The sequence below is a fragment of the Grammomys surdaster genome, unplaced genomic scaffold (assembly GCF_004785775.1).
Source record: "Grammomys surdaster isolate TR1022 unplaced genomic scaffold, NIH_TR_1.0 125807, whole genome shotgun sequence".
NCBI classification, from domain to species: domain Eukaryota; kingdom Metazoa; phylum Chordata; class Mammalia; order Rodentia; family Muridae; genus Grammomys; species Grammomys surdaster.
Genome location: NW_021620638.1, coordinates 2668913 through 2695154, shown reverse-complemented (window position 1 = coordinate 2695154; position 26242 = coordinate 2668913). Strand labels below are relative to the sequence as shown.

Here is a 26242-nt window from a genome sequence, read left to right as displayed (position 1 = left end):
ACCAGAAAATACACCATACAAATATCTCACCTGGTAGTCAGATTGTGAATCATTTATTGAAAATTAAATTGATTTTCTTACACATATTAATTTTAATAAACAGGTTTCTAGCAACTAGTACCTAAAATGGTAATTGCCCTGTTCTGAAATTGATTGCTGTGGAGAAAAGAGCATGGGGTTACAGTGTTCCATTTTTCTAGGGCCCTTGGATTTAAAATCTGTTCTTTTATTTAAGGAGCTATTAATATTAACAGGCTCTGCTGATTATTGCATCATTCAGGCATGGATAAATATTCCCCTTGAAGCAAATATTATAAATATCATCCCTTTAGAAACTTGTAGAACTTTCTGGATGTAAGTAAGGTTTTCACTCTATATTTCTCCCGTCTGTTATAGATGAAAAAGATAAATATGGCATGATAGACCTCTGAATGAAATTTGTAATTTCATTGCTTAGAAGGAAAATTATTTCAGACAGTTCAAGATTGACGTCTTGATCACTCAAATATTTATTGAATACTAGGATAATATAGTGCATTAGTGTTTGACTAGGAAAGTGAACAATAAAAAGAATTTTTATTAGGATATGTCAGATAATGAATATACATTAAAAAACATTATGGGTTGGGAGGTGGGGAGGAGTTGGGGGAAGGGAAACTGGTCAGCATGTGTTGTCTAGAATTTCTTTTCAGTTAAAACAGCAACATTGACTAAGAGCAATGTGGAGCCACCTGAGGGGTTGATTATGTACTTTTCACTATTAGGAATATTTTTTCTGATACAGTGATCTTGTCTTCTTTTGGAGATGGTAACTGGAGACTTGAGAGCATTCTGTATCAAGCAGAAGCAGTGACTGCCCCTACCCCTGAGCCAGAATGAGAATTGTTTGATTCTTGGACTGTATCCACAAAGTGGCAATAATTGAAGAAGCAAATGAGACCTGTTTAGCTTTAATTTTGACTTTGGGTATGCAGCATTATATAGCTTACGAACTTCATCCATCTGATTGTTAGTGTTAGTCTAGTAACAGAAAGAATGTTTCCCCAGAGATATCTCTATATGCCAAGAACATGTGCATATGACCTATTACAGAACAAGGAGGAAGTAAGGTTGCCAATCAGCTGGCTTTGTGATGTGGAGATTCCTTGAAGCATGTGGGCAGGAATCACTGTGATCGCAAAGGTCTTTATAGGAAGAACAGGGAACCAGGAGACGGTGTGGTGTGATATGGTGTGGTGGGGTATGGTGTGGCATGTAGTGTGTATATGTGGTATGTAGAGTGGTGTGTGTAGTATGTGGTGTGCTGTGGTATGGTGTGTGGCATAGTGTGTGGTATGTGGTGAGTTGTGGTATATGGTGTGGTGTGGTCTGTGTTGTGTGGTATGCTGTGGTATTAGTATGGTGTGGTGTGGCATGGTATTTATGAAAAGGAGTCTGCCTGCTTTTGAAACTGGGGAATTTGAGTAGCTTTCAGAAACTAGGAAAGACAAGGACAGGCTTTTTCTCTCTTGCTTCTAGAAGAGTCCTGCCCAGGGTCATTTGCTATGGACTTCCTACTACCAAATTGTAAGACAGATGTGTGTTGTTTTAAGGATCAGTATTTGTGATCAGTTTTATAGTAGTGATGGAGTCTAATACATGACTAGTTTGGTTGGATGACCTTGTCCTTGGCATTTCTTCCATGTGGCTTATTTTATAGTTTGGGAAGTAAAATATATCCAGGCAAGGGAAAGCATACTGGAAACACATGGTATTTAAATTGGTTATTCTGGGATATAATGGAAACTGCTGTAAAGATAAATGTATCTTTTTGATAACTCTTCTCAGCTGCTGTTTAATTAATCGTTTCATTGACATTTGGGGTCAAATCTGCCTTGTAGAGGCTTGAAGCCTCTCTCGGCAGGCTAAGAAGCTATTAGGCATCTTTTAACCCCAGGTTGATGTTTTGTTTATGAATATAGAGATTCCCACTCACCTGTGCTGTCATGTTTCTTTACGTCACAATGTGACTGGTGCCTTCAGGTGGACTAAATTTATCTCTGGTACAGTATGAGGGAGAGATTGGGGAAGGACAGCCCCTGAGAGAGCTTGAGATTTTAGCTTGTTGTCATCATTTTCAGCACCAAGGGACTGTGGGGTGTTTTAAAGTGTTTTGCTCTGTGATAAGCTTTTCGGAGAGGCTCCTGGGTAATCTATCTGAAGGGTCAGCACTACCTCCTCTCCTTTCCCCATTGGCCAGACTCACAACTATGTTTCAAACTATGTTTGCAAACTTTTGTGTTTCCTCACGGATGCTCAGGATCAAACCTCATGCTAGAGAAGTACTCTGTTGCAGAACTGCATCCTGAGCTGAAGTCCAAGGCATTGTTATAAGTAGTCTAGAGCAAAGAAGTGATTAGAGTCCAAGCACTTCTGTTCATTCCATAATATATTCTGGCACTGTGCTAGGATGTTAAATTCCAAGAGAGGATATGAGTTCTGCAGTTTAAACTTGGAGCGTTACACACATTATTGACAATACCTTTAAAAACTGATGTTCATGGGATATTATCAGATACTGTACTTTGTGTATAGATTTTTCATGTAATGTTTACAAAGATTTCCTAAGTATTGATCATCCTTTTAAAAGTAGGGTAACTCAGGTTTTAAGATACTTCCTCTGTATATATAGATTGTGTAGGGTACAGCAAACAGGGGTATGGCTGCTTGGTTGTGGATTTGAGTAGGCTGTTGGTCAACTCTCACTTTCTCTCCAATCTCTGCCTTTTCCTCAGCTCCCATTTTAAATGACAGTAGTGAAGATTGTTTTCTTTAGTTCTCAGGAACTAAACTTTACCTAAAAAAACTGTGGGTACCCAATAAAGACCAGTCAAAACAAAAACCTATAGTGGCCGCAGATCCAAATTCAGTAAGCAGCTTCTCTAAGGCATTCCCAATTAGATCTCCACACTCCAAATCAGAGGCTAGAAACCAAAGCAACTGCAAGCCTTTATTTCTCAGGAGCTGCTAACTGTAGCTCCTGAGTTTCTTCCCTATTATTTGAATACTTCCTTGAAAATATATTTCACTTACAGAATTTGGGCCCATGACTTTTCTGAATCCTTGGGATATGTTCTTTGGGGTAAACCATAGGAGAAGGGGGGGCATTCCTGGGATAAATGCTGCCAATGAGCTCTCCATACTCTAAATGAGAACCTAGGCACCAAAGCCACTGCAGGTGTCATAGAAACCCTAGAGGCTGTGTTATTTTTAGATACTGAGAGGGGAAGAGAAGGCTCCAACAACGAGAGAAGTTTTTCTTTTTAATGTTGCTAATTGTGCATGGTTATAGAAATGGTTTCACTGTAAGAAGGGGCAGGCTATAAGATGTTTCTAACATTTTAAAAAATGTGCAGTTAGGCATGTCTGAGAAATAGTAAGTCTCTGCTAAAACAGTGATTTCAAGGACTTAACATTTATTCTTTTTCATATAACAGTGCAAATTTTAAACAGGGGTTTTGAAAATTGAATTTGCATGGCCTTTGATTTCTAGTCTGCTAGAAGGGGTGTGTGTGTCATTTTATAAATTTGTATAAAATTCCAGTTTACACTGCCTTAACCTCTTTTTGAAGCCTCCTCCCTACTGTCTGTATCTAAGAGTAACACACCCTCTGTGGTTTCTGGGATGCCTGCAGTTGCTTTGGTTTCTAGTCTCTGATTTGGAGTGTGGGGACCTAATTGGGGGATACCTTAGAGAAGCTGTTTACTGAACTTGGGTCTGGTGCCACTACAGACATTTCTTTTGACTGGTCTTTATTGGGTATTCACAGTTTTGTTAGGTGAAGTTCAGAACAATGAAAAGGCATAAACCCTGCTTCTAAGGATCTTGCGATCACCAGAGGATATTGGGAAGAAAGGAAAAGAGGGTTAGGTTGGCTTTAGTGGCGGAAATTGTCCACCAGAGTGGCATATCTTGAAGATTGGGGAGGTTATTCCATATGGCTGGAAGGAAATGAAAAGCTTATTTGCTTTTCTCATTTTCCTCCTCTTCTATATATTCTTATCACTTTCCCAATATAAAACAACTGATGAGAGTTGATCCTGTTTATGGTATGTGGCTCAGGGCATGGGAACCTTCACCTTATTTTTTGCTCCTTGAATTGAACATGGAATTGTGATACTACAGGGCAAAGGAGAGAGCAGGGTTTATGAAGACTGCCTGACTTGTGCATCTTAAGCAGTGCTCCTCAATCATTACAGGCGCAACTTCTCCCTTTTTTAGTTAGAGTATTTGACGGAGGAGAGAGGCTCCAAAACACAGGGATTTCAGTTCAGTTGATATGAACAGTGGCATTTATTTTTATAAAACAGCATAAAATAGAATTTATTTCATAAGAAATGCAGTGCTTATTTGTTTTAGAGTGTATTGACCAGGTAGATATCAGAGCAGTGATTCCCTTCCCCCACTTTAACAAATCAAGTTATCACCCACATCCCACAGATAAAGAATGTGAAACTTGAGGGATACTATTATTTGGTGTATATTCTTCAGTTTATTTCCCTATATTTCTAGAGAAAAATCTGCTTCATGCAAAGTATTTTATGATGTGTTTCAGCTAAGAAGTATCAGGAGAATGCTTCCCGTGAATGGTGCTAATATCTACAAAATATTTTATCAGGAGATGCTTATTAAGCTTGTATCTATCTTTGGCATCGTGGTCTATTTAATTGAATGATTTTAGTTCCCAAAACTGTCTTGTTCAGTGTAGGTTATCTCACCCCCATGCTGACCCCTCACTGGAAGCGAAGAATGCCTTCTCTCCACATGCCCAAGATTTTGGCCACAGTGACTTCAGGGCACTTACTGGACAACAGAACCATCTGATTGCAAGTTATGTATCAGTGTTTTATGTTTTTAAAAATAATGTGTAGATACAAAGAGTCATGGAGACTTTTTCTATACATTTGAAAAAGCAGACCTGATCACCCATGTTAGTTCACCAGTTCCACATTTTAGTCTTTTTTTCAATGATTTTTCATATTAGCAATATTGCTTAAAAGATAAAAAATGTAATGTTACTTGCATTCATATAAGAATGTAATTGCTTATCTGTCAGCAGCCTGATAGAAAGATACACAAGAAGCTTTGAGCACAGTGATTTTATTATAGATGGAGTCTGTTATCTTCATGTTACTTTCTTGAGACGTGTGGTCATTGAGGCAGCTGTAATACCTTGTATTATCAATGGGAATGAGAAATTACTCTTTCAGCTTCATTATGTAGGTTTTATTCATTCATTCATTCATTCATTCATTTATTTATTTATTTATTTATTTATTGCTGTATTTTGGCACTGTAGAAGGCACTGTGAAGTCATCCTTCTTATCACATGCTGCTTCTGTAAAAGAAGTATAGCACACAATAATTAACAGTGCAAGGTGCCCATTAAGGTGACCCTATTCATTTTGTGCATTTTTCTGAGGGGTGTTAGAAAGCTCACTGAAGGCCTGAGCCCTTGACTAACCTTGAGCTTTCCCTATAGTGTCTTTTCATGAATCCCTTTTCCTACCATCAGCTCTCTCGACCCCCTCTGAAGGGTAGTACACAGTTTTAAGATCCCTGTACTAAATTTGAAGGAGCTGTGTGTTGCGAGAGCACATTTAGAGATCACAGTTTCAAGTAAATGTGTATGTTCAGTAAGGTATTATTTTCATTTGTTTCTGCTGCCTTTGTTTATAATGCTTTGTGGAGATAGTTAGATCTGTTTCCTTCAAATATTTCTTTTTGAGTTTCAAATTGTGTTTTGATTGATACTAATTTCAATAATGCTTTTAATACTTTCCTTATTTGTATATGTTCTTCATTCCCTTTAACAAATTATAATTGATCAGAAATATTAGCATTTTCATGGATGTCATATGGAGTGAATTATTAATAATGAGAGAAAATGCAAACATTCTGAAATTTAAATGTTCTGATATTGGATTTTGATAGTTATTTTTTATATTGAACTTGTAAGAATGAGTACAATTTTGAGTATTTCAGTTTTCCTCAAGGTAATTAGAGTTTTCTACAGAATGTCCTAGAGGAAGCAAACCTTTATTTTAAACTTTCATACCCATGGTTGATTATTGATTTGCTTTTTATTAACACTTGGTTTTTACTGTGGAAATTCAAGCTGCATGAGAACAATTTTTTTTCTTCTAACACTGAGAAATTCTTTGAGGGTGTGTACTGCCTTTCTATTGTATCCAGTTTTAAAACATTGGGTATTTATTAAAGGTTTTTGCCCCTAGTCAGATGTAGCTGAGGACAGGAAACTAGGTAAACCAATCATCTGATTAAATTTTCTAATGCTTAGCCGAGGTGATTGGAAGGGAAGCTGTGCCGGGAAGGCCATCTGCACAGAGCGATTGTGGGTTGCTGTGTAGTATTTACCCAGAGATGCTTTTACTAGCTTAATCTGGGCTTTATGTGATAGCTCACCTCTTAAGTATATTTAACGTCAATTTTGGTTTCTAAAGTTAAAATTGAATTTAATAAGGAAGTGATATTCAGAAATAAAATATAATTTCTGAATAAATAGTACGAGTAGAGAATGTAATGGTTGACGTCCCCACCGTTAGTCAGTATTTTTGAGAGGATCTTGCTAAGTTAACAGTGTTGGCCTTGAACTCATGTGTAGTCCAGGTAAGCTTCAAATCCTCCCTCAGTTCCTGAGTAGCTGGGATTATAGGTCTGTACCACCAAGCCCAGCTAACATTTTTCTTTTTCTCTGTAAATGAAATTCAAGTCTTTATATGGAATGTAACAGTGGTGAGCTGTATAAAATGTATTAACATGCAAAACAAAAATATTGACAAAATTAGTACAGGATGAAAATGTAGATAGAATCCATTAGCTAGACTAAAATTTTTTCTTATCCATAGGTTTTTAATGATGAGAATAATGCAGTTGTTTCAGTGTTGGTTCACAAGTCTGATGAGGTGCCCTGAACTTCCCCAGGAGAGTCATTCTCCCAGGACACACTGACAAAAGGAAGGGCTGCCTAGTACTTCTCAGAGAAAAATCCTTAAACTTTAATTTGTTATTTCATAAAGTGATTTTCTCCTGTTAAGTTTAAAACTCAGTGAAAATAGCCCTGAAATGACATTTATTTTCTGATAGTATACTAGAATTTTATAGGATAGTTTAAGGATCTGTCTTTAATTAAAAGTGCTATACACTTAGTACCAATCTGTGTTTGTTGAGAAATTGATTCCTTTTGAAGGAAAGCTGCAAACTTTTCTTGTATGGGTAAATGTCACTCTATTCATATCTCCACTTAGCTGCAAGTCAGTGCGTGTTCTGTTCTACCAGGTTGTCATAGTAACATAGTTACCTGTCATCTCAACTCAGACTGTTGATGGTTTTATTTGTAGGTTTGTAGGATTATTAAAATTTAACAAAATTATTGATTTGCTTTTTATTAACACAGAGTTATTTACCATGAAAGTTCAGGCTGCACAAAGGTTTTTTTTCTGGTTAAATTTTTTTTTCCAAAATTAAAGTGAAACTCGATATTAAATCCTTGTGATTAAATTTTTTTTATTTAAAATGTAATATAGACTCTTCAATAGCAGAATAACCTCTGAATTGTAGTTCTGAGTCATTTCCTATTTTCTTTCTTCTGACAAGGAGGCAAAAAATAAAAGCCTTTAAATTCACCTTTAGCTTGCGTTTAACTAAACATAAAGGATACCTGTCAGGAAAGCCTGAAATGGTACATAAAGTGCCTAATACTGAGTTTCCACTTTATTTATGGCTTTTGAAATCTTATGGGAATGCTTCACTGAACTGTGTTGTAAAAGTATTTATTTTCGTATATTTATGTGAGAGAAATTACTTAGTTTTCACTTATAAATAAGGCAGCCAAACCTTATTTACAGTAAGCTTATCTAATGGTCCGTGGATGAGTGCTTTTATGCAAAATAGTCGGGAGGCCAGAATTAACTTTCACATTGAGTGCACATTTGATGTCCACACTTGAGCAACATGTGGCATCTTATTCTAAGGGCTGCTATCCAGGACTGAATTTGTATTTAACACATTTACCTTGGAAGACACAGCTTACCTGTGTGGTATCTCATGTTTCCTTTAGAGTATCTCTTTCTGCCTGGGAGATGCAGAGGGTTTATTGGTGGTGTACTCTTTCTTCCATATTTTTAAATACTTGGTTAATAAGCTGTGTCATATTACATGTTAAAATAGATCAGTTTGGGGGTGTTACAACTTCTTCAGTCTGGATTGATTATTGTAAAGTATCTTTTCGTATTCCGGTGGAATACTGTGTATGTTCTTACTCTTAGTTCTAAGTCATGGAAAATTAGAAGTATGTACACCATCTTTGGTGGAGCTCAACAGCTGGCAGGTTATTAAGAATGCTCATTAGTGTTCATGAAATGTTTCTCTTAAATATTAATATTCCTGTAGCTGCATGGTGCCCCTCCCTCACTGTTCTCACGCTCTGTTATTTACACCCTGTGTCCTCTGCTCCCATACTGAGTCATGGCTGACCCATAAATTAGAATATTGAAGAAATGAAGAGTGCATCCTTTGAGGCCAGGCCTAAGGAAGCATAAGGCTTTACCTGGTTCTCAGAGTCATTCATAGTGGGAGAAACTGAATACCCTTGAGGTGCTCAGGCAGTTCAGGAAAAAGCCCATGAGTAAGGAAATAATTTTTCCCACCGAAGACAATTTTCCCACCTTACCAGCCATTGCATGAGGCTCATACCTTCTTTTCTTAGAATTTTATTCATGAGCATAATAAATTTTCATCATATCCCTCTCCTCCTCCTACTCCCACTCTTTTTCTCATCCCCCCTCAAGTTCATGTCCTCTTCAGTTGTGTGTGTGTGTGTGTGTGTGTGTGTGTGTGTGTAAAACCAATTGAGTCCAATTAGTGTTGTCCATAGTATGTGGGCATAGGGCTGACTTCTTGGGCATGAACTTACCAGACAGCTTGCCCTCGAAGAGCACTGACTCCCTATCAATTGCTATCAACTGCTTGTAGTTCTTCCAACCAGGGCTGAGTCCTCATGAACTGTCCTCCGTTCATGCCGGAGTGGTAACTATTGTGATCTTTTACAGGCAGCTGTATGGCTGAGAGCTCATGGGTACTATATTTCATGCCATGTCCAGATGAGACTATATTGCTTAAAGTCTCCTAGTCTTCTGGGTCTTACAATTTCCTGTACCATTTCCTGAGATATTTCTAGAGCCTTGCGGGTAGGGTTACATGGGCACTTGGCAGTTGCTTATTCTCTGCACTTTGACTGGGTGTAGTTTTCTGTAGTAATAATACTCTATTTGTATGAAAAGAAGCTGCTTTGATGTGGTGGGTCAGAACTGCACTTAGCTGTGGATATCAAGTATTTAGAAGGTAGTTGGAAACTATATCAGATTAGTAAATTGTAGTAGTAGGTTCTAGAGAGTGTGATGACTTCTCCAGGCACAGGGTTTTGGATAGGTTTACTGTACCAGGTGTGAGTTTCCTCATATTAATTGGATCTTATATCCAATCACATTAGTTGTTGGCTACCCCCAAGTTATTATTGGTACTAGTTGTACTATTGGGCATGTGTTGCTGGGCCAGTCATTGTAGTTTACAAGAATTTCAGCTGAGGAGGACTGTTAACTTTTATAGGTATCTTGGATTTATTGATTTGTGGTTATTATCAATACTGATTACCAATTTTATTCACTAACCATGCAGATGGAGAAAATCTTAGGTACCTACCACACACAGTAAGGTTAAATACACAGTTTTTTACAATATAATAGTAAGTTCAAATATCTATGTTTTCAACTTTTAATTTATTTTATCAGTGAAATTATATATGTAATTGGCAAAAAGAAACAGGAATATTAAGTTATATCTGTAATTGTAGTTTTTAACAATGAATGAAAGGGCTATCTCTTGTTTCACCTTGAGAAGTGTATTTTGAATCGTTGAGAACAGAGCCACAATAATTACACTGTTCCTTTGTTTTTCATGCAGGAAGAGAGTGAAGAGGAACCCAAACTGAAGTATGAAAGACTTTCCAATGGGGTGACGGAAATTCTTCAGAAGGATGCAGCAAGCTGTATGACAGTCCATGACAAGGTAATGAGCAACTTAAGAGTATTGCAGATGCCTAACATCTATGCTGTTCCAGTGCACAGGTATTGGGTCACTCCCTGTGACCCTGGGAGTGAGCCTTAGACCTTTCAAACATGGCAGGTCCCCAACTCTGATGCATCCTTTGGATTTATGGCCTGTTGTTTCATTCTTCAGCTGGCCTCCCACTTAAAGCCTTTTGCTTCAGATTATGTTCCTTTATAAATAGGTCCCTGTATTCACTCAACACTGATAATGTCTACTCTTGTTTTTACTATAAATTCCCTGCTGTGTGTACTCTGCCTCCTTTGGCTGTCATGCCATGTTGCTGAGCCCTAGCTAACTATCTGCTCTTCTTCACTGATGAAGATTGACCTGGCAGTTCTTCAGACTCATTTCTATTGAACTTCACTTTTTTATGGTTGTCTTAGTCACCATATCCTGTTGTGAAGAGGCACCATGACCAAGGCAACTCTTTTAAAACAAAATATTTAACTGGGGACTGGCTTACAGTTTCAGAGACTTAGTTCATTATTATCATGACAAAGAGCACAGTGACAAGAAGGGATGATGCTGGAGAAGTCACTTAGAGTACATTCGGATTCCCAAGCAGAGGGATAGAGCCGTCCTGGCATGGGCTTTTGAAACCCCCAAGCCTACTCCACAGTGACACACTTCCTCCAACAAGGCTACATCTCCCAGTCCTTCTAATCCTTTCAAATAGTGCTACTTCTTGACTAAATATGAACCTATGATATCGGGGTTGGGAGTATTCTTATTCAAACCACAGTGGTGCGTCTCCCACTTCTATGCCACATGCTGTGGATAATTTTAGTAACTAGAACTTGATGATTTTTGGCCTGTGCATACTGTCTTCAAATTTTGATGTTCATTTTTACATAAACAGCATTCCTGACTATGGAGTCCCAATCTCTATTCTTCTTTGTTTTCTGTCCTGTGAAACTGCTAATTATCTTAAACCTACCAGTCTTCCTTATCCTGCACTTGGTATATGGGGAACTGCTCTTGGTTTTTTGTCTAGACTCTTTTGCCTCTTGGTTGCAGTGTGTTGTATTGAAAATACAGAATTTTGTAGACCCTTGTATAATTTTCGTCATCTAAATAAAGGCTGAGGTCTTCAGTGTGGCATGGAAGCCACTCTAGGATCTTACCTGCTGTGTGTGATCGAGCTACTCTCTCACTAGTCTTTGTTGTGGGCATGGGACTGTGGTAGAATGTTTGTACTATTTTGTCACCAGTTTATGTGCTATATTCTTCTCCTGAGCTTCTAGTAGTTCACATTCATTATTTCTCCCTGAAACTGTTGCATATGCCATGAACTGGTCTGTATTCTTTCACATTTGTTTTCTTCCTAGCCCTTTTGCTGGAGTGTACCTCCAGAGACTCTGATCTGAACCTGCAGTCTTGATCCTTCAAACTTGCTGATTCTTAATGTCTTAATGATTTGTATGTGTCCAGCCTGCTTTCCTCTACTTCCCACCTTTCATCCCTGTGTTATTTTTCGGTGCTCCTTGTTGGTTAGCCTTTCTAGCTGTACCACCTGCCTTTTCTCTTGGGCATGAATTAGATGGATCTTTCATCTGTGTAAAGCTGCTTATAATTTCTTATCTCTTGTTATAGAACTTCATGATGTTGAGCAAGATGTTTCTGTTCTGGCCTTTCTACATATCTGTGTCAGCTTTCTAATTCTTCCTTCCATGTTTTTCACACTGACTCTTCTTATTTCTGTGGGTCTTTGAGGTACTGCCATTTTAATCATAGTCTTTAAATTGAGTTACAATTGCTTATTTTTATATCTATTTTCCTCAGTGTAGCAAAATCTTTATATTGTGTTTGCTCATGTTCTAAGTATGTTATACTTCTTTTTGTGTGCTTGTTGAATGATCATTTGAATACATGAAATGGAAAGCATGTTTGTCCTCTAGTTATACCATACACAATTGGCCAGAGAGCCTGATAGCTGGGAAGGTTTGTCAGTGCTGATATTTAGACCATAGACTTTCAGTTGAGGTTTGTAGTTTATATTTAGAGGATTCCAATTGAGTTGATAGCATTTCAGTTTTACTTTGGCTTTGTTTCTGCAGTTCTAGAAAGTGAATGCTGGGTATAGTAGACATGTGCTCTGCATCCCAGATGCCTTCTGGGCCCTGCATTTCAGTACTTATTTCTTGCCCCTGTCTGCACTCTATCTGTTTTTAATGAAGTCTCATCAGTTCCTGGGACCCGCTTCCTCATGTGTGACTGAAGGCTGTCCTAGTAGCTGTTCGTGGAATATCGTGGAATACTTGAGAAAGGGTTGAGCAGGCATGCAGTGTGCTTCCTTTTCTTGGTGATACCAGGACGTGTTCACACCACATCTACTTCACCCACATGAAGTTCAGTTGTACACTTTGTGGGGTAAAATGTCTACCCTTTATAAAGCCAGATTAATTAAACAATAATGAGGACATTGAAGCTATATTTATTATTAGACATCCTAGATTTTACACAGTTTTAGGCAAAACAAAACAACAATAAAAACAAAGAACAAAAACAAAAAACAACCCGAACTCTAATACCTAAGTAGCTCAAGGATTTAAAAAAATCATTTTCTGAGAATTTCATAAAGTGTATTATAATTATATTCATTCTTGTATGTTGTTTCACCAACTCTTCCCATTCCTACGTCTATTCCCTTTCCTCATCAAATTTAGTTCCCCTCACTTTCTCTCCCTCCCCATCTATTCCTCCCTCCTTCCCTTTCTCTCCCTCTCTCCCTTCTTCCTTTCTTCCATTCTTTCTATACCTGTCAAAGACCAAATTGTGCTACCCAGATATTTTTGGATATGTGGCCTTCTACTGGAGAATGGTCAACTAACAGGGGCTGTACTCTTAGAGAAAACTGACTCTTTCCCAGTAGCTAACAGTTGTTGGCCGTCCCATGACTAGGGATGGATTATGTGCCCAACTCCTATGTTCATAATGGGATTTGGTCTGGCTTAGACTTGCACAGACTTTGCATACACTGTTGCGATCAAGTTCAAATGTGCCGTGTTTCCTTATAGTTTTCTACTACCTTTGGCTCTTAAACTCTCTTCTTCCCCATTTCTGCAATGATTCATGAGCCTTGGGAGGAAGAAAGAGTATGGGTGGTATGCGTGTTCCATGTAAGCATGCTGTAGATTCTTATTTTCTGTATCTTGACCAATTTCCATTTATTTATTTATTTATTTATTTATTTATTTTATTCATTTATTGTATATGTGTGTGAGACAGTATATGTGTATGTATAGGCATGAGCGAGCCATGGTGTGTGTATAGAGTGTGTATGTGTGTGAGACAGTATATGTATATATATAGGCATATATATATATGTATACACATACAAGAAGACAACTTGGTGGAATTGGTTCTCTTCTTATGCCACAAGGATCCTAGGGATTAAACTCTCTGTCTCAGTAGCAAGCCACTGAGCCCACTGAGCCCAAAGCCTCATGGTTTTTAATGGCTAGAAGGAAAAAAAAAATTTGAAGGGTTTGTTTTTATATTCTGTCATATTGTAGAGAATTTTGTTCTATGCATTTTTGCTGCATTTTAAGTTAGTTAAAAGCATTAGCAAAAGACTATATGAATTATCCATAATTTCATTAATTAAATATGATCAACATATTAAACATTATTTGGAAGGGCATGTAGTTGCTTAGTTCAACACAGTAGCATTCATTTACTATTTTTTTTTTTAAAAAAATGGTTACTTTCTTTCCTACAAAAGATAGCTTGCCATACCAATACCTGTGAATTTCTTTTCATAAATGGTCCAAATTTACTCTATCTTTAGATCAAAATTATAAAATCAGAACAATATTTTGCTATCTATTCCAAATGCTTAAAAACAGTAATTTTGCAAAAAAATAAAAAGAATTAATATGAATAAAGTACTCTGTATTTAAACTCCCAATTTTTCATAAAATAAAACGTACTTATTTTTATGTGGCCTTTACGGTGATGCTGCAGAGTGACACTGTATCACTGCGTTTTAAGGATCCAAACTCCCGTAGTTTCCTAACAAACTAAATGCAGAATTTATGAGGAGAATCGATACTGTGAGATACGTGGGGTGCGGTGAGCTTTTAAGACCCATTCTTTTACCGCAGAAAGCCGTCAAATGGCTTAGCGCTTGCCTTTGGTCTGCATTTTATATGGCATCTCCTATTCAGATATCGTCAGTATCACTCTGAAGATAAAATTACAACCACTTGGGTCCTCTAGTTCTGATTAGAATGTTCTTGTGCTTTGGGGAAAACACTGCTGCTTGCTTTAAATATTCAGACTAATTTCCCAGCAGAATCAGCTCTTCTCCCTTTCTCTTGCAGCGCCCAAGCCTCCGGTTTGCACCAGGCTTGCTGTCTGCCCTGGATGACTAATCGGCATGGCACCTGGTGCATTCAGGCAGGCCTGTGCAGCGGAATCGTCATCCCTAGTTATGTCTGCACACCTGATGTTTTATTAACCAGTATTGATTTTTTTACCCAGGGGACTTTTTTCTTCCTGAAAAAAGGCAACCTTGCAGGAGTGAAAGGCATTGCGGGGGATGAATTCCTAATGAACCCCTTTCCCCGCTTTTTGTGGTTCCTCTTTAATGTCGCGTTGTATTTTAAGTGCTTGAATTGAAATTTCATTTTTAGCAATTCTATTTTGATAAATCCCTTCAAATCTTGACTTTCCGTGAGGTTATTTTTTTTTTAAAGATTGTACTGCTTGACTGAAATGCTTAGTAGTGCCCGTGAATTTGAGCATTTCATTATAGGCTGCAATGAAGCATGCTCGCATGCAGTGAAATACAGAGGATTCTGGACTATTTGAGTAAAGCTTAGAGAAATGAAAAGGAAGAAAAATCTCATGTCGTATTTCAGGTAGTCCTTAAGTTTCTTCTGGCTTGTTTAGGATCAGTTCAGAGGAATAAAGAAACAGTGGGATGCATGAACTAGTCTGATATCATAAAATGAATATGTAGCCCAGCAGTCACTAAGTGACAGGAAAGGATTATTTTTGCATTGGAATATAAACATTTATGCTCAGGGTTATGTGGGGCCATTTATAGAGATATCCTAAAGCTGACGATACAAGTACATCTGAGGTCTTTTTATCCCTCAATATGGCATGGATTTTTCCATTCAGGAACAATATTTTATTGTTTTTAAGCATTTTTTTCCTCCCCCATTGGCCTGAAATGATGGCGCAGATTTTCACATTTACCTTAAATTAGGTAGAGAGTTTCTTAATCATGAGTTCAAGTGTAGCATTGTTGAGCTTTTACTGTTGCATTTTTAATTGACTGCCTCAGTCCATCAGGCATTGTGTACAGAACACATCCACCCCATTAGTTGTCAGTAGATGAGGGTCCTCATGAGTCATTGTGACAGCTGGGAGGCACTATCACGGTAAGAGGCCTGGTTCTGTCATTTTCCCCAAGCTGGAGCCATGCCCTTTCTAAGGAATGCATATCTTCCAAGTTATTGCAGATATTTATGTGCCAAGTGTTTTCACTTTGAAAGGCTTTTATTAACAGCATACTAATACACGGCATATTTATTAATTGAACTCTCCGTTTTTCTTACAGTTTTTGGCACTGGGTACACATTATGGAAAGGTTTATTTACTTGACGTCCAGGGAAACATCACTCAGAAGTTTGATGTAGTAAGTATATGGTATAAAAAAATGTACACATTAAGTGTCATCCTAAAATTGTGATTTTAACAGTTGGATAGCAAAAGAAGAAGATATTAATTAAATTTGAGTGCTAAGAGTATAAGTCTAAAATTTATAGTATATTCTAAGTGTTTTGAAGGTGAATTAGAGAAAGAACTCTGGAGGTACAGGTATACATATATTTGACTGATGTGTATATATGTATATTCTATTTCTATAAATTTATATAATTGTATTGTTTTGGTTCATTATAGTCATCCGTTTGAATTAAAATATTATATATATTGTATATATTTTTAATTGGCAATGTGGAATGTCTAGATCAGTGGTTTTTAACCAGGCTAATGCTGTAGCCCACTAAAAGTTACTCATGTTGTGGTGAGCCCTAGCCATAAAACTATTTTCTTTGCTGTTTCATAACTGTAATGTTGCTACTGTTATGAATTTTAATGCAAGTATTGGATACTCAGAATATCTGATAAATGAACCACAGGTTGAGAACCTCTGGTCTAGAAGAATTGTTATTAAAACAGGAAGATCCTGTTTTTATTAGTGAATGATGTTAATATACATTCTATCAGAATTTGTGGGGTTCTTTGTATGTGAACCCCTCTTTGATGTCTGAATTGTCTTGCCATCTCATTGAGTTGCCAGATGTACTTGAAGCTTTACTGATAGTCAGTTTCTTTCTTCTAGTATATAGAGTGCAGATGTTTTATGTGAATACTTTTAGGCTTACTTGATTGGGACTTTTGGTTTCAAGGATGAAAGAAATGTTACATTTGAAGTTTGATTTTTTAAAAAATGTTTAATCTACTATTAAGTTTTAAAAATTTATTTATTTTATTTTTGTGTATGAGTATTTTGTCTGCATGCTTATTTGTCCACTGCCAGTGTCCCTGGTGCATGAAGTCAGAGGAGGGGCTTAGATATGCTGGAGCTAGAGTTATAGAATATTGTGAGCCATCATGTACTTCTGGGAACTGAGCACAGGTGCTCTACAAAAGCCATTTCTCTAGTGGGGTGGGGTGAGGGGGCATGGCTGATATTAAATACAAACAACACCAACAAAACTCCTCAGCTCTTGTTGCAAGACCTATCACAGGATATTGCAGTTTAACCAACATGTGATACAGAAGAGGAAAAGGAATGCAGGGCCCAGAAGGAGAATATGTGCTCTCATTGTACTGCTCCATCAGGACAACTATGGGCTTGGCATGTTTGTGTATTTTTCTCTTAATTTAGTGTCCATTTTTTTTTTTTTTTTGGCGAGGGGAATGTACTCTTTACCGTTCCTCTTCTAATACTTCAGGCAGTGGCTGTATATCTTGGCTATCTAAGCTCTTGGCATTTCCACTGTTATCTGTTAACATGAAAATGTGTGTGTGGGGGGGTGCATTACACATGCTTTCCCAACTTAAAGAAAAGCTTGCCTTTTAAAACGTCTTTAATATGCATTGCAAGAGCTTGTGTGTTTGCCTTTGAGATTTATAGTCATATGTTTGTTGTGTTGCCAGAAAGCAGTCTTTGTGTACTCAGCATGGGCTTTCCGTTCTGTCTTTCAGTGTCATGATAGCTATGTTTTCCATCCATCGTTTCTCAGATTATTAATTATCTCGTCTGTAAGAGTGTCTGCTCTTTTGTTTTTTGTCCTTGTCTGACATCTTTGAAAACTAAGCGTCTGCAGTGGTTTTTGTTTTGTTTATTTTGTTTCCTTTCTTTGGTAGATGAAGAAAATAACTTGATGATATCTCACTTTATCATTTTTAAGAAATTTGATAATCTACCCTGAAAAAGTTAATTGTTTAAGGGCATGGCTTTTTGATGCTTCTTGTCAGATTAAATTTTTTATTGTCAAATTACAGATGGTCATTATCTTTTGGAAGAAGTCCTAATGTCAGTTTCAAGTCTGTTGTGAGATTTTTATTTCCTTTTTCTTTGTTTCTGAAGTGGCTGATTTGTAATGCTCAGTGTGCCTCTTTAAAAGGTTGTCTTTTGAGTTTGAAACCATTGTTAGCACTTGAATTTCTTCAGATGTGATAGTTGCCAATTTTTACATTGTTCTGTTTTTGTTTGTTTGTTTGTTTGTTTTGAGACAAAGTCTCACTTGGTAGCCTCCCACCCCCATTCCCTGTCTTTATTTGTATCCTCCAGGGACTCCTCAGGCTCTAGCTCCTCCTGAGTGCTGGGGTTGAAGGTGTCAGTCCTGCCCCTGGCAATGGTTGCCATAGTTAATCTAGAACCTTTCTTTTCATTAGGAAGTTAATAAGAGAAAAGCAGAGATTTTAAAGAAATTAATGAATATATTTGGCTTGGTTTTTACCTATAGGTAAAAATAATATAAACAAGTTAAGACAAGACAAAATAATAATTCATTATACTTGTATAATCTTACTTTCCTCAAGAAGTGCATCTTTAACCCATTTATTACATTGGTATTTTTGATTCCAGAAGTGGAATCATGAAGCAATTCTGTTGGCTTTTGTTGATCAATAGGGCTTGGTTTGGCAGGGGATGGAAGTGGGGAAGAATCACTTTAAAAAAATATGTCTAGGTGATTCAGATATTAGAGCTGCATAGTGCCATTATGCCAGAAGCTAACTTTCTCTTATCTATGTACTATAAAAAAAGAAAACTGAACAACTCATTCTATATTTTAAAAAAGTAATATTACTTCTGCCATTAATAGCTCAAGAAGAGTAATGTTCTTGGTGGCATCTACTAAAGCCGAGCCAGGCTGCCTGATAACCCAGCAGTCCCACTTTGAAGAAGTTCATTTCCAAGAAAAATTCATGTAGTACATATGGGCATAAAACTGTAGGTCAGCAATGGCTTAATTCATGATAGCCTCCAAATGGAAGCAGCCCAGATGCCCACTGGTATAGAAATGGATATGTACATTTTGTGGTGTTCTGAGCAGCAAAAGTGAACAGTGCATGCTTACAGTGGCCAGTAAGCCAGATCATCAGTCTTCCTTTTGAACTCTTGGTTGGCATGTATGATCATAAAACACCATTATGCTTTCTCTATAATGTCCCTCATTTTCCTGTAACATATTCATTTAAAATTTACCACCAGAGTACTTATTTTAAACAATGATCACATAGTTATGTCATTTCTATGTTGAATATTTTAGAGCATTATGGCACATCAGTGTTTTTGTTCTTGTTTTTAAACTGTTAGTAAAACTGGAAAGACTCCATTAGTCAAATCAAAACTTCTGTTGTTGACCAAGTGTTTGTGTTTTTCTTTCTTTACTAAAAATAGAAAGTGACAAGGTTTTCCTGGGATGTCATTGGAGGGTGGGGGGGATGCTAGAGGACTGTGTTAGAAAACCGTGATTGTTGAGGAAAAGGAAAACAGAGTAAACAAGGGCTTTAAGGATTTTATTTGTTAGGCTTGATAAAGTTTTTAATGAGTTTTGGATTTCCCTTCTATTCCAGGCAGTTGTCTGTTAGCATTTCTAATTGCTTTTCATTTAGGGCTAAATTAACAGGTTCTGGTCTACAGTTGCCAAACTTTGGAGCTGTTCATCTTTACACATTAATAAAAACCCATCTTCAAAGCTTAACTAGTTTGAAAATATTTGTATTTTCAGGAAAATAGATGGAAAGCATCATAGTAACTGAAGTAAGTGAAACTCAGAAAATGCATTTTGCATTTTTTTTATATATTGAAGTACAGTTAAAGAAAAAAGGACTTAAAAGTTTTCTATTTGGGAACAGGAAGGTCACCAGTGGGAAAGGGTAGAGGAACAGGACAAGGACAGTGGGGTTGATTGTGTGCAGAGTACATGACAGACATGTCACAGAGAAACCCTACATTTTAGAAAATGAGTATGTGTTAATAAAATGCCTTTTTTTAAAATAAAAAAACTGTTTTTTGATATAATTACATAATTCCATTCTTTCATTTTCTCTCTCAAGCCACTTTCTCATTTATTCCATCCCCTTCTCTCTTTAAAATTCATGGCTTCTTTTTTCTTAGATTGTTGTATCATGTGTCTATGTATATATAGTACATATTATATATACACACACATACATACACACATATACACATATGTAATATACAGATGTGTGTATAATATGTATATTCCTAAATATATAATATAATCTGTTCAGTCCATAAAAATGCTATTTGTATGTACATACTTTCCATTTTATATTGGATAGATAATTGGTGTGCTCTTCTCCCAAGAGGTGTAGAATATCTAACAACCACAATACCAGGCATGAGAAGCCATCGTGTAAGTTATTGGTCAGGGTTGTTCAAGAGACTCTCAAAACATTATAACCTATTGTTATTGCCCTTGGTTGTTTCCCCAAGGTAGAAAGTAAGTTCTCTGTTGCTGAAGACACTCATGATTTTCAGACAAGAAGCTGAAAGGTCCCCAAGCTAAAACTGTCCTGAAAGCCTTCCCACTGAGAATTGTATTTATGGTACCAGAAGGCACCATCCAAGCTTCAAAGGAAGGAAGCAGCCAATAGTCCTATCCAGCTATGACACCTATGAAGCACAACAGCAAGCAGCACGAAATGACAGCCCCAAGGGTAAAGCAGTGGCATGTATACCATGGCAATAGCCACCATCTTTCTAATTGACCTTGTAAGACACTTAACAAGAGGGGAATTATGCTTGATACTGGAAACCTGTCCAAATTCTTAGTGCTAATAAAGTCATGGATCTTGGATAAAACCCTACAACTACCAGTTTATTAAAACAGCATAATTTGTAACTACTTTCTAAAATATTTGTCCTTATACCCACAGTTTAGTTCTCACTCATCTTTTAGAAAATTTCTCTTTGCAACAGACAGAGACATTTACAGAAAACCCTAGCTAATGGAGAGATAAATTGTAAATCCCAGTTGCAACTGATATATCCACCACACAACTCCTACACTTGAGGCTCAAGGATCATTGTGGAAGATGGGACAGAAATACTCTGAGAACTGGACGAACAGAAAATTTCCTTTGAGATTGTGTCTCCTACAGATGTCAAGAACTGTCTCTTATTCTGCATTCTTGATCCTGATAGGAAGAGATGGTATAGCAATTTCATCTGAATTCAAACAGCCTCTCTAGGATGGAAGAAGTTTATAAGACTCAGAAAGTTAAAACTTACAAGGCTCAGGAAACTCATGGAAGAATGACATGATTCATAACTCCTCTCCCTACCATCAAAAATCAAACAAACTAAAAAAAAAAAAAAAAAGAAAAAATCAAAACAAAACAAAAAAACAAAAGCAAGACAAAACAACAAACTATCTTACCATTTACTAAGGAAGATTGATTCTCCCCATCTCAGGGGTCACTCACTGACTGCCTGTAGTTCTACATTTAGGGGTAGAACCTTGTACCTTGTGAGATTTTCTCAATCCACATTGGTGTGTCAGCTGGTATTGTTACTGCTAAGGTCTTGCTTAGGTTACAAAAATTAGTTAAAAACCTAATTAGTGTGACTCCTGAAACATTAACATTGCTACAAGAAAACAGACAGTACACTGTAAGAAACAGTATAGCAAAGTTCTTGAATAGGAATCCATTTGCCCAGGAATTAAAGCCAACAACTGATGAAGTGGGACCTCATAACACTAAAGCATTTATAGGTCCTAAAGGAAACAATCAAGTGAACAGGAAGCCTATAGAGTGGGAGAAAAACCTTTGCCAGCTATGACTATGCTAGAGGGTCAATTTGTAAAGAACTCCAAAAACAAAGAATCAAGAAACAAATTACAAATGAGCTATGAATCTGAACAGTGTTCAGATTTATTTTTCAGAAAAAAATAAACTTGGTTAAAAAAAGTCTCAAAGTATTCAACACCATTAGAAAATTAGCGAGACATAATGAAAATTTGCAATTATTTGAATTATTTGATATTTATTTGAAATATCCTCTTCCCAAGTTGAAAAACACTTGCTGGTGAGGATATGGGGAAAGAAGAACCGTCATCCACTGTTAGTTGGATTGCATACTCTTATAGGTTCTCTGGAAGTCAGTGTAAAACATTCTCAAGAAACTAAAAATAGGTCTTTTTGATATGACTCAGCTATGTCACTATTGCAATTTGCTTCCAGTTGTTGTGATAAAGATCATGATCAAAACAATGTTGTGAAGAAAAGATTTATTTGCCTTTTAGGTTACAGTTGATCATAGTGGAAGTCAAGGCAGAAACTCAAGGCAAGAACTTGAAGGGAGGAATTGAAACAGAGAACATAGAGTTAACTGGATCCTTGGTCAGCTCAGCTGCTTGATGGCCTGTTCCTCATGGGTTGCTCAGCTTGCTTTCTTATGTTTCCCCGTACCCCTGAAGCCCTAGAAATACCTGCCCAGGGGTGCCATTGACCCAGTGTTCTAGCCCTTCCCATATCTATCATCAATCAAGGAAATATGCTACAGACCTTCCTACAGGTGATCTGATTGAGGCATTTTCTTAGTTATGATTCTTCTTCCCAGATGTCTGGGCCTGCTCCATCAGTCAACAGGTTCTCCAGTGCAGGAGTGAGGATGCACGCTTCCAATTCCTGTGGTGTCCTTTACTGTATCCTGCTTACTGGAGCTCCATCGTTGAAGCGCCACTCTGTACCTACTCCTGCCCCACGTTTGGGGGCCACTATGTAACGGCCCAAGCTGCTGCTCTGGTCTGTGGGTCAGAGTCTAGCAAGAGAAAGAGTGGGGATGGAGGGGCGAGAGACTTAACGAATGGAAACAAGATAGGGTCTGATCAAGTCTTCCTTTATTGAAAGGAAATCCTGGGTATTTATATGCTTTTCCATGTACCTTGTCCTCATGGACAAGCAGGGGAACACAGCTGAAGGCACTATGTCATGTGCCTTGCAGCGTGGCTACCACGTGCACCTTGCAGCTAGGGGCACTAAACAGCAAAACAAGATATGTGAGAAAAACAAGATGTTTATCAGAGTGTGCTCTGCTGTTGTGGGCTGTTGAAAAACAAGTCTCTTGTCAAGGTGTATGGCCTGAGATGGCTGCAATGATGATAGCCACTTTCTGCTAGGAGTCGGCTCCCAACACTCAGATAATTCTACCTTGTGTCAATATGTCCAATAAATGAATGAATGAATGAATGAATGAATGAACACAACCAGTTCTTGGCCTACCCACAACAGCAATCTAGGAAAAGGACTTCACAGAGAATAAAAATTAGTAGAAGAATGGCATTCTAGACCCAAAGGATGTGACGAAAATCTTAGGAACAAGCATGCACATATAAAACTCAGAAGATGCCATGTGATCAAAATGAGTAGGGAGAAACAGCTAGATGTCAGATTGTACAGGAGCATTCCTGGCCATGCCCAGGCTCCATGGCTTTTCCTTCCCCTGAACACACACGTAACATTGTTACCGTTATTCTTGCAGAATGGTCCTTCATCTTGCCAGTTACAGCTCACTATTCATATGTAAGGTCCTAAAGAGCAGAGGTCAAGTCTGTGCTGTACTTTTCCATCTTGCTCTCACTCTTCTTGTGGGTTTTTCAGTGCCTAGTAAGCATATACTGATTGATAGTACCATGTTTGGTTTACACCTGTGAAGCTAGTTAGTTGTCATTGTGTAACCTTTCAGAAGAATCTGGGAGTCAGCTCTTACTTCCCTGTGTATCATTCAGCCATAGGTTTCTTATTTATGATCAGAATTCTTTTCTGTTGCAATCTGCTATAGAAGGAATTGTGTCTCCTTATTAATTTATATTTTGAAGCCTTAATCTCCACTGTAATGAAGTTTGGGAATGAGACCTGTGGGAAGTGATATTAGATTTAGGTAAGGCTGTGGGGGAGGGGATTAGAAACACCAAAGAGGTCCCCTGCCCCAGAACTGAGAAATCTGCTGTGTGAGTTGCCCTGACCATAGTATTTTCCTAGGGTACATCTAGCTGACTGGTATGAGATGTGGACTTTCAACCTTGCTTTTGAAATTAATTTCTTTTGGCAATTAATTTTGCAGATTGTTTTTTTTTAATCAGCTTTACAGAAACCTAGATGCATCTGGGAAGAGGCTGTCTCAATTGGAATGTTAGCTCCATCAGACTGGCCTGTAGGCAAGTCTGTGGGGGCTTTGTCTTGATTAATGATGATGTGGGAGGGCCTACCTCACTGTCGATGATACTCCTCTCCTCAGCAGGTGGTTCTTTTAAAAGAAACAAGCTAAGCAAGTCATTGGAAGCAGGCTAGTAAGTAGATCTTCTATGCCTTTGGCTTCAGTTCCTTCTTTGAATTTCCGCTCCAACTTCTTTTCAAAGATTGACTGTGGTGTGGAAGGGAAAAATAATATACTTTCCTTCTCTACTTTGGTTTTGGTCAGTGTTTTATCACAACAAAGGAAACAAACTAAGATACAAGTCAAAATAATGTTTTTTGAGAATTTAATGTATAATTATTATATTTATATCACTTTTCCTTCCTTCTCTTGATCTCCCCCACTCCCTCTCAAATTCAAGGGCTCTTTTTCCTTATTTATTGTTATACACACACACACACACACACACACACGTACAGACACGTACACATACACACACGCACACACAAGCACATATACCCCACCTGTGTTGCATTTGTGTATATGTTTTTAGGGCTACTTACCACAATCTTAATATTTACACAGGTCTTTTTTGGTTGCTATGGTAATTTATAAACCTTTGAGTTTAAGTGTTGAAGAGTCTTTCAAAGACCATTCGAAACATGAAAGGTACTAAGTAAAGAGTGCAGGAGTCCATGGGCTTATGCTGTTGCAAGCTTGTGTTCCTTGATGTTTACTGTGTCAGTCTCCTTACCGTCTAAGTGTTACTAAGTGTCATCTCTAAGTTTCAAAGGATGTTTTTGTTACTGGTTTCTTCTGTGAATAGTTTCATGTTTGTTTCTAGACTTTGGTACTTGGCCATCATTGGACTAGAATGCACTTTTGTCCTTGGGTTGTCTTCTTTGACATAGAATCATTTCTAATCCAGATGAGTTCTTCTTTCTTTCCTATTGGTGGATAAATGTTTGGAAGATCACTTATCTTCCCTTGTGTGTTTCAGCAAAGGAAACTCTTGTCATTTCTCCATTCTCTCTTTGCCAATACTACCCCAAAAGTTGTGTTTCTTTCAAGCTTCTTAATTTGCATTTTTAATATTCATATAAAAATCTTTGTTTACATAGCTTAATTGTTTTCTCCGAGTTACATTTAGTACAAGCATTTGTACAAATTGTTTTTTTATCCATTGGTTTGTTTAGTCTGATAGTTGTGAGCAAGAAAATAAAAGTTCTCTAGACTAATATAGATATGTGCTATATGATAGTATTTCAGTAGTGGGGGCCATAGACTGCAGCTTTTCTATAAAGCTAGATTGCTGGAACTTCGAGCAGCTAACTTAGTAAGAACACCATATAGTGGTACAATCGTGATGTTACCTGGCAGCCCTCTCATAATATTTCATAAGATATTAGTTCAAATATGAAAAAAAATTCATGTATCAGAACAGTTTTCCAGGGGATTAGAGTTTTACTGCTTTCTTCCCATATCAGAATTACTAGGTAGGTATACATACGTTCATGATTTCCCCAGCTATTTTTTATTTATTCATCATGTGGCCAGTGTGGTATTGAGGGTGATTATTCATTGAAAGAATCTTGAAAATCAGGTCTAAGAACCTCATCTAGCTCTTCTCAATCAAATAGCCATGCTTTATACCCTAGGTCTGCTGGTACCTGGTGCCTGTCCTGAAGCAGATACTGTCTGTCGTGTGCTATTTTAGCTGTGGCATCATTAATTAGGAGGCTGGCTTTGTATCTATTGATATGATCAAAATGGTACTTTGTTGGCCCAAATGTGCCAGTACCTATAATTCTTATGTAAGACTGATTGACAGGTCTCAGACTCTCATGCGCTTAAAGAACCTGTTTTCTGTATTTGAGCATAGTGTTTTCAGTGATAAGAGATGTATCAAATGAGTTGCGAATTACTTAAATGGGAAACATTCTAACTTTTGATAAACGATGGAGAGGAAACTCACATTTCCAATTTTCTGCATTAAATATAATCTCAAGTTGTGGATTAAGCATAGGTACCTTGATAACTTTGTGGCATCCCTGCATCTAAGTGAGTAAGAAAACTTATTTGGCATTAAGGCTGCTTGCCTAATTTAGAGTCAGGTGTAGAGTGAAGGATGCTGGAATATCTGGCCCTTTTGTGGTAAGTGTGTTTGGGAAGTTATCTCTTCAGCAGATAGATTTTAATAGTTCTTTGCAGAAAAAAATACGCTGGAACTTTTCCTGTTTTCAAATCAAAGTTGAAGTAATATTAACTTCTACAGCCTGACTGTGCTGTGAGATGGGTCGTGGCCTGGAGCTTAGCTGGCTGAAACCTGCAGATTATTTCCTTCAGAGAGAGAGAGAGAGAGAGAGAGAGAGAGAGAG

General features: G+C 37.5%; 1 protein-coding gene across 2 annotated transcripts in view; it reads left to right on the top strand.

Annotated features, from left to right (window-relative positions):
- Positions 1-26242, top strand: part of Vps41 (VPS41 subunit of HOPS complex) — a 151308-nt gene that overhangs the window by 13943 nt on the left and 111123 nt on the right. For both annotated transcript variants that reach the window (XM_028789244.1, XM_028789245.1), the window contains exons 3-4: positions 10022-10126; positions 15741-15818. In XM_028789244.1, coding sequence (XP_028645077.1) covers positions 10022-10126; positions 15741-15818 — 183 coding nt within the window. The remainder of the gene's footprint in view (positions 1-10021; positions 10127-15740; positions 15819-26242) is intronic.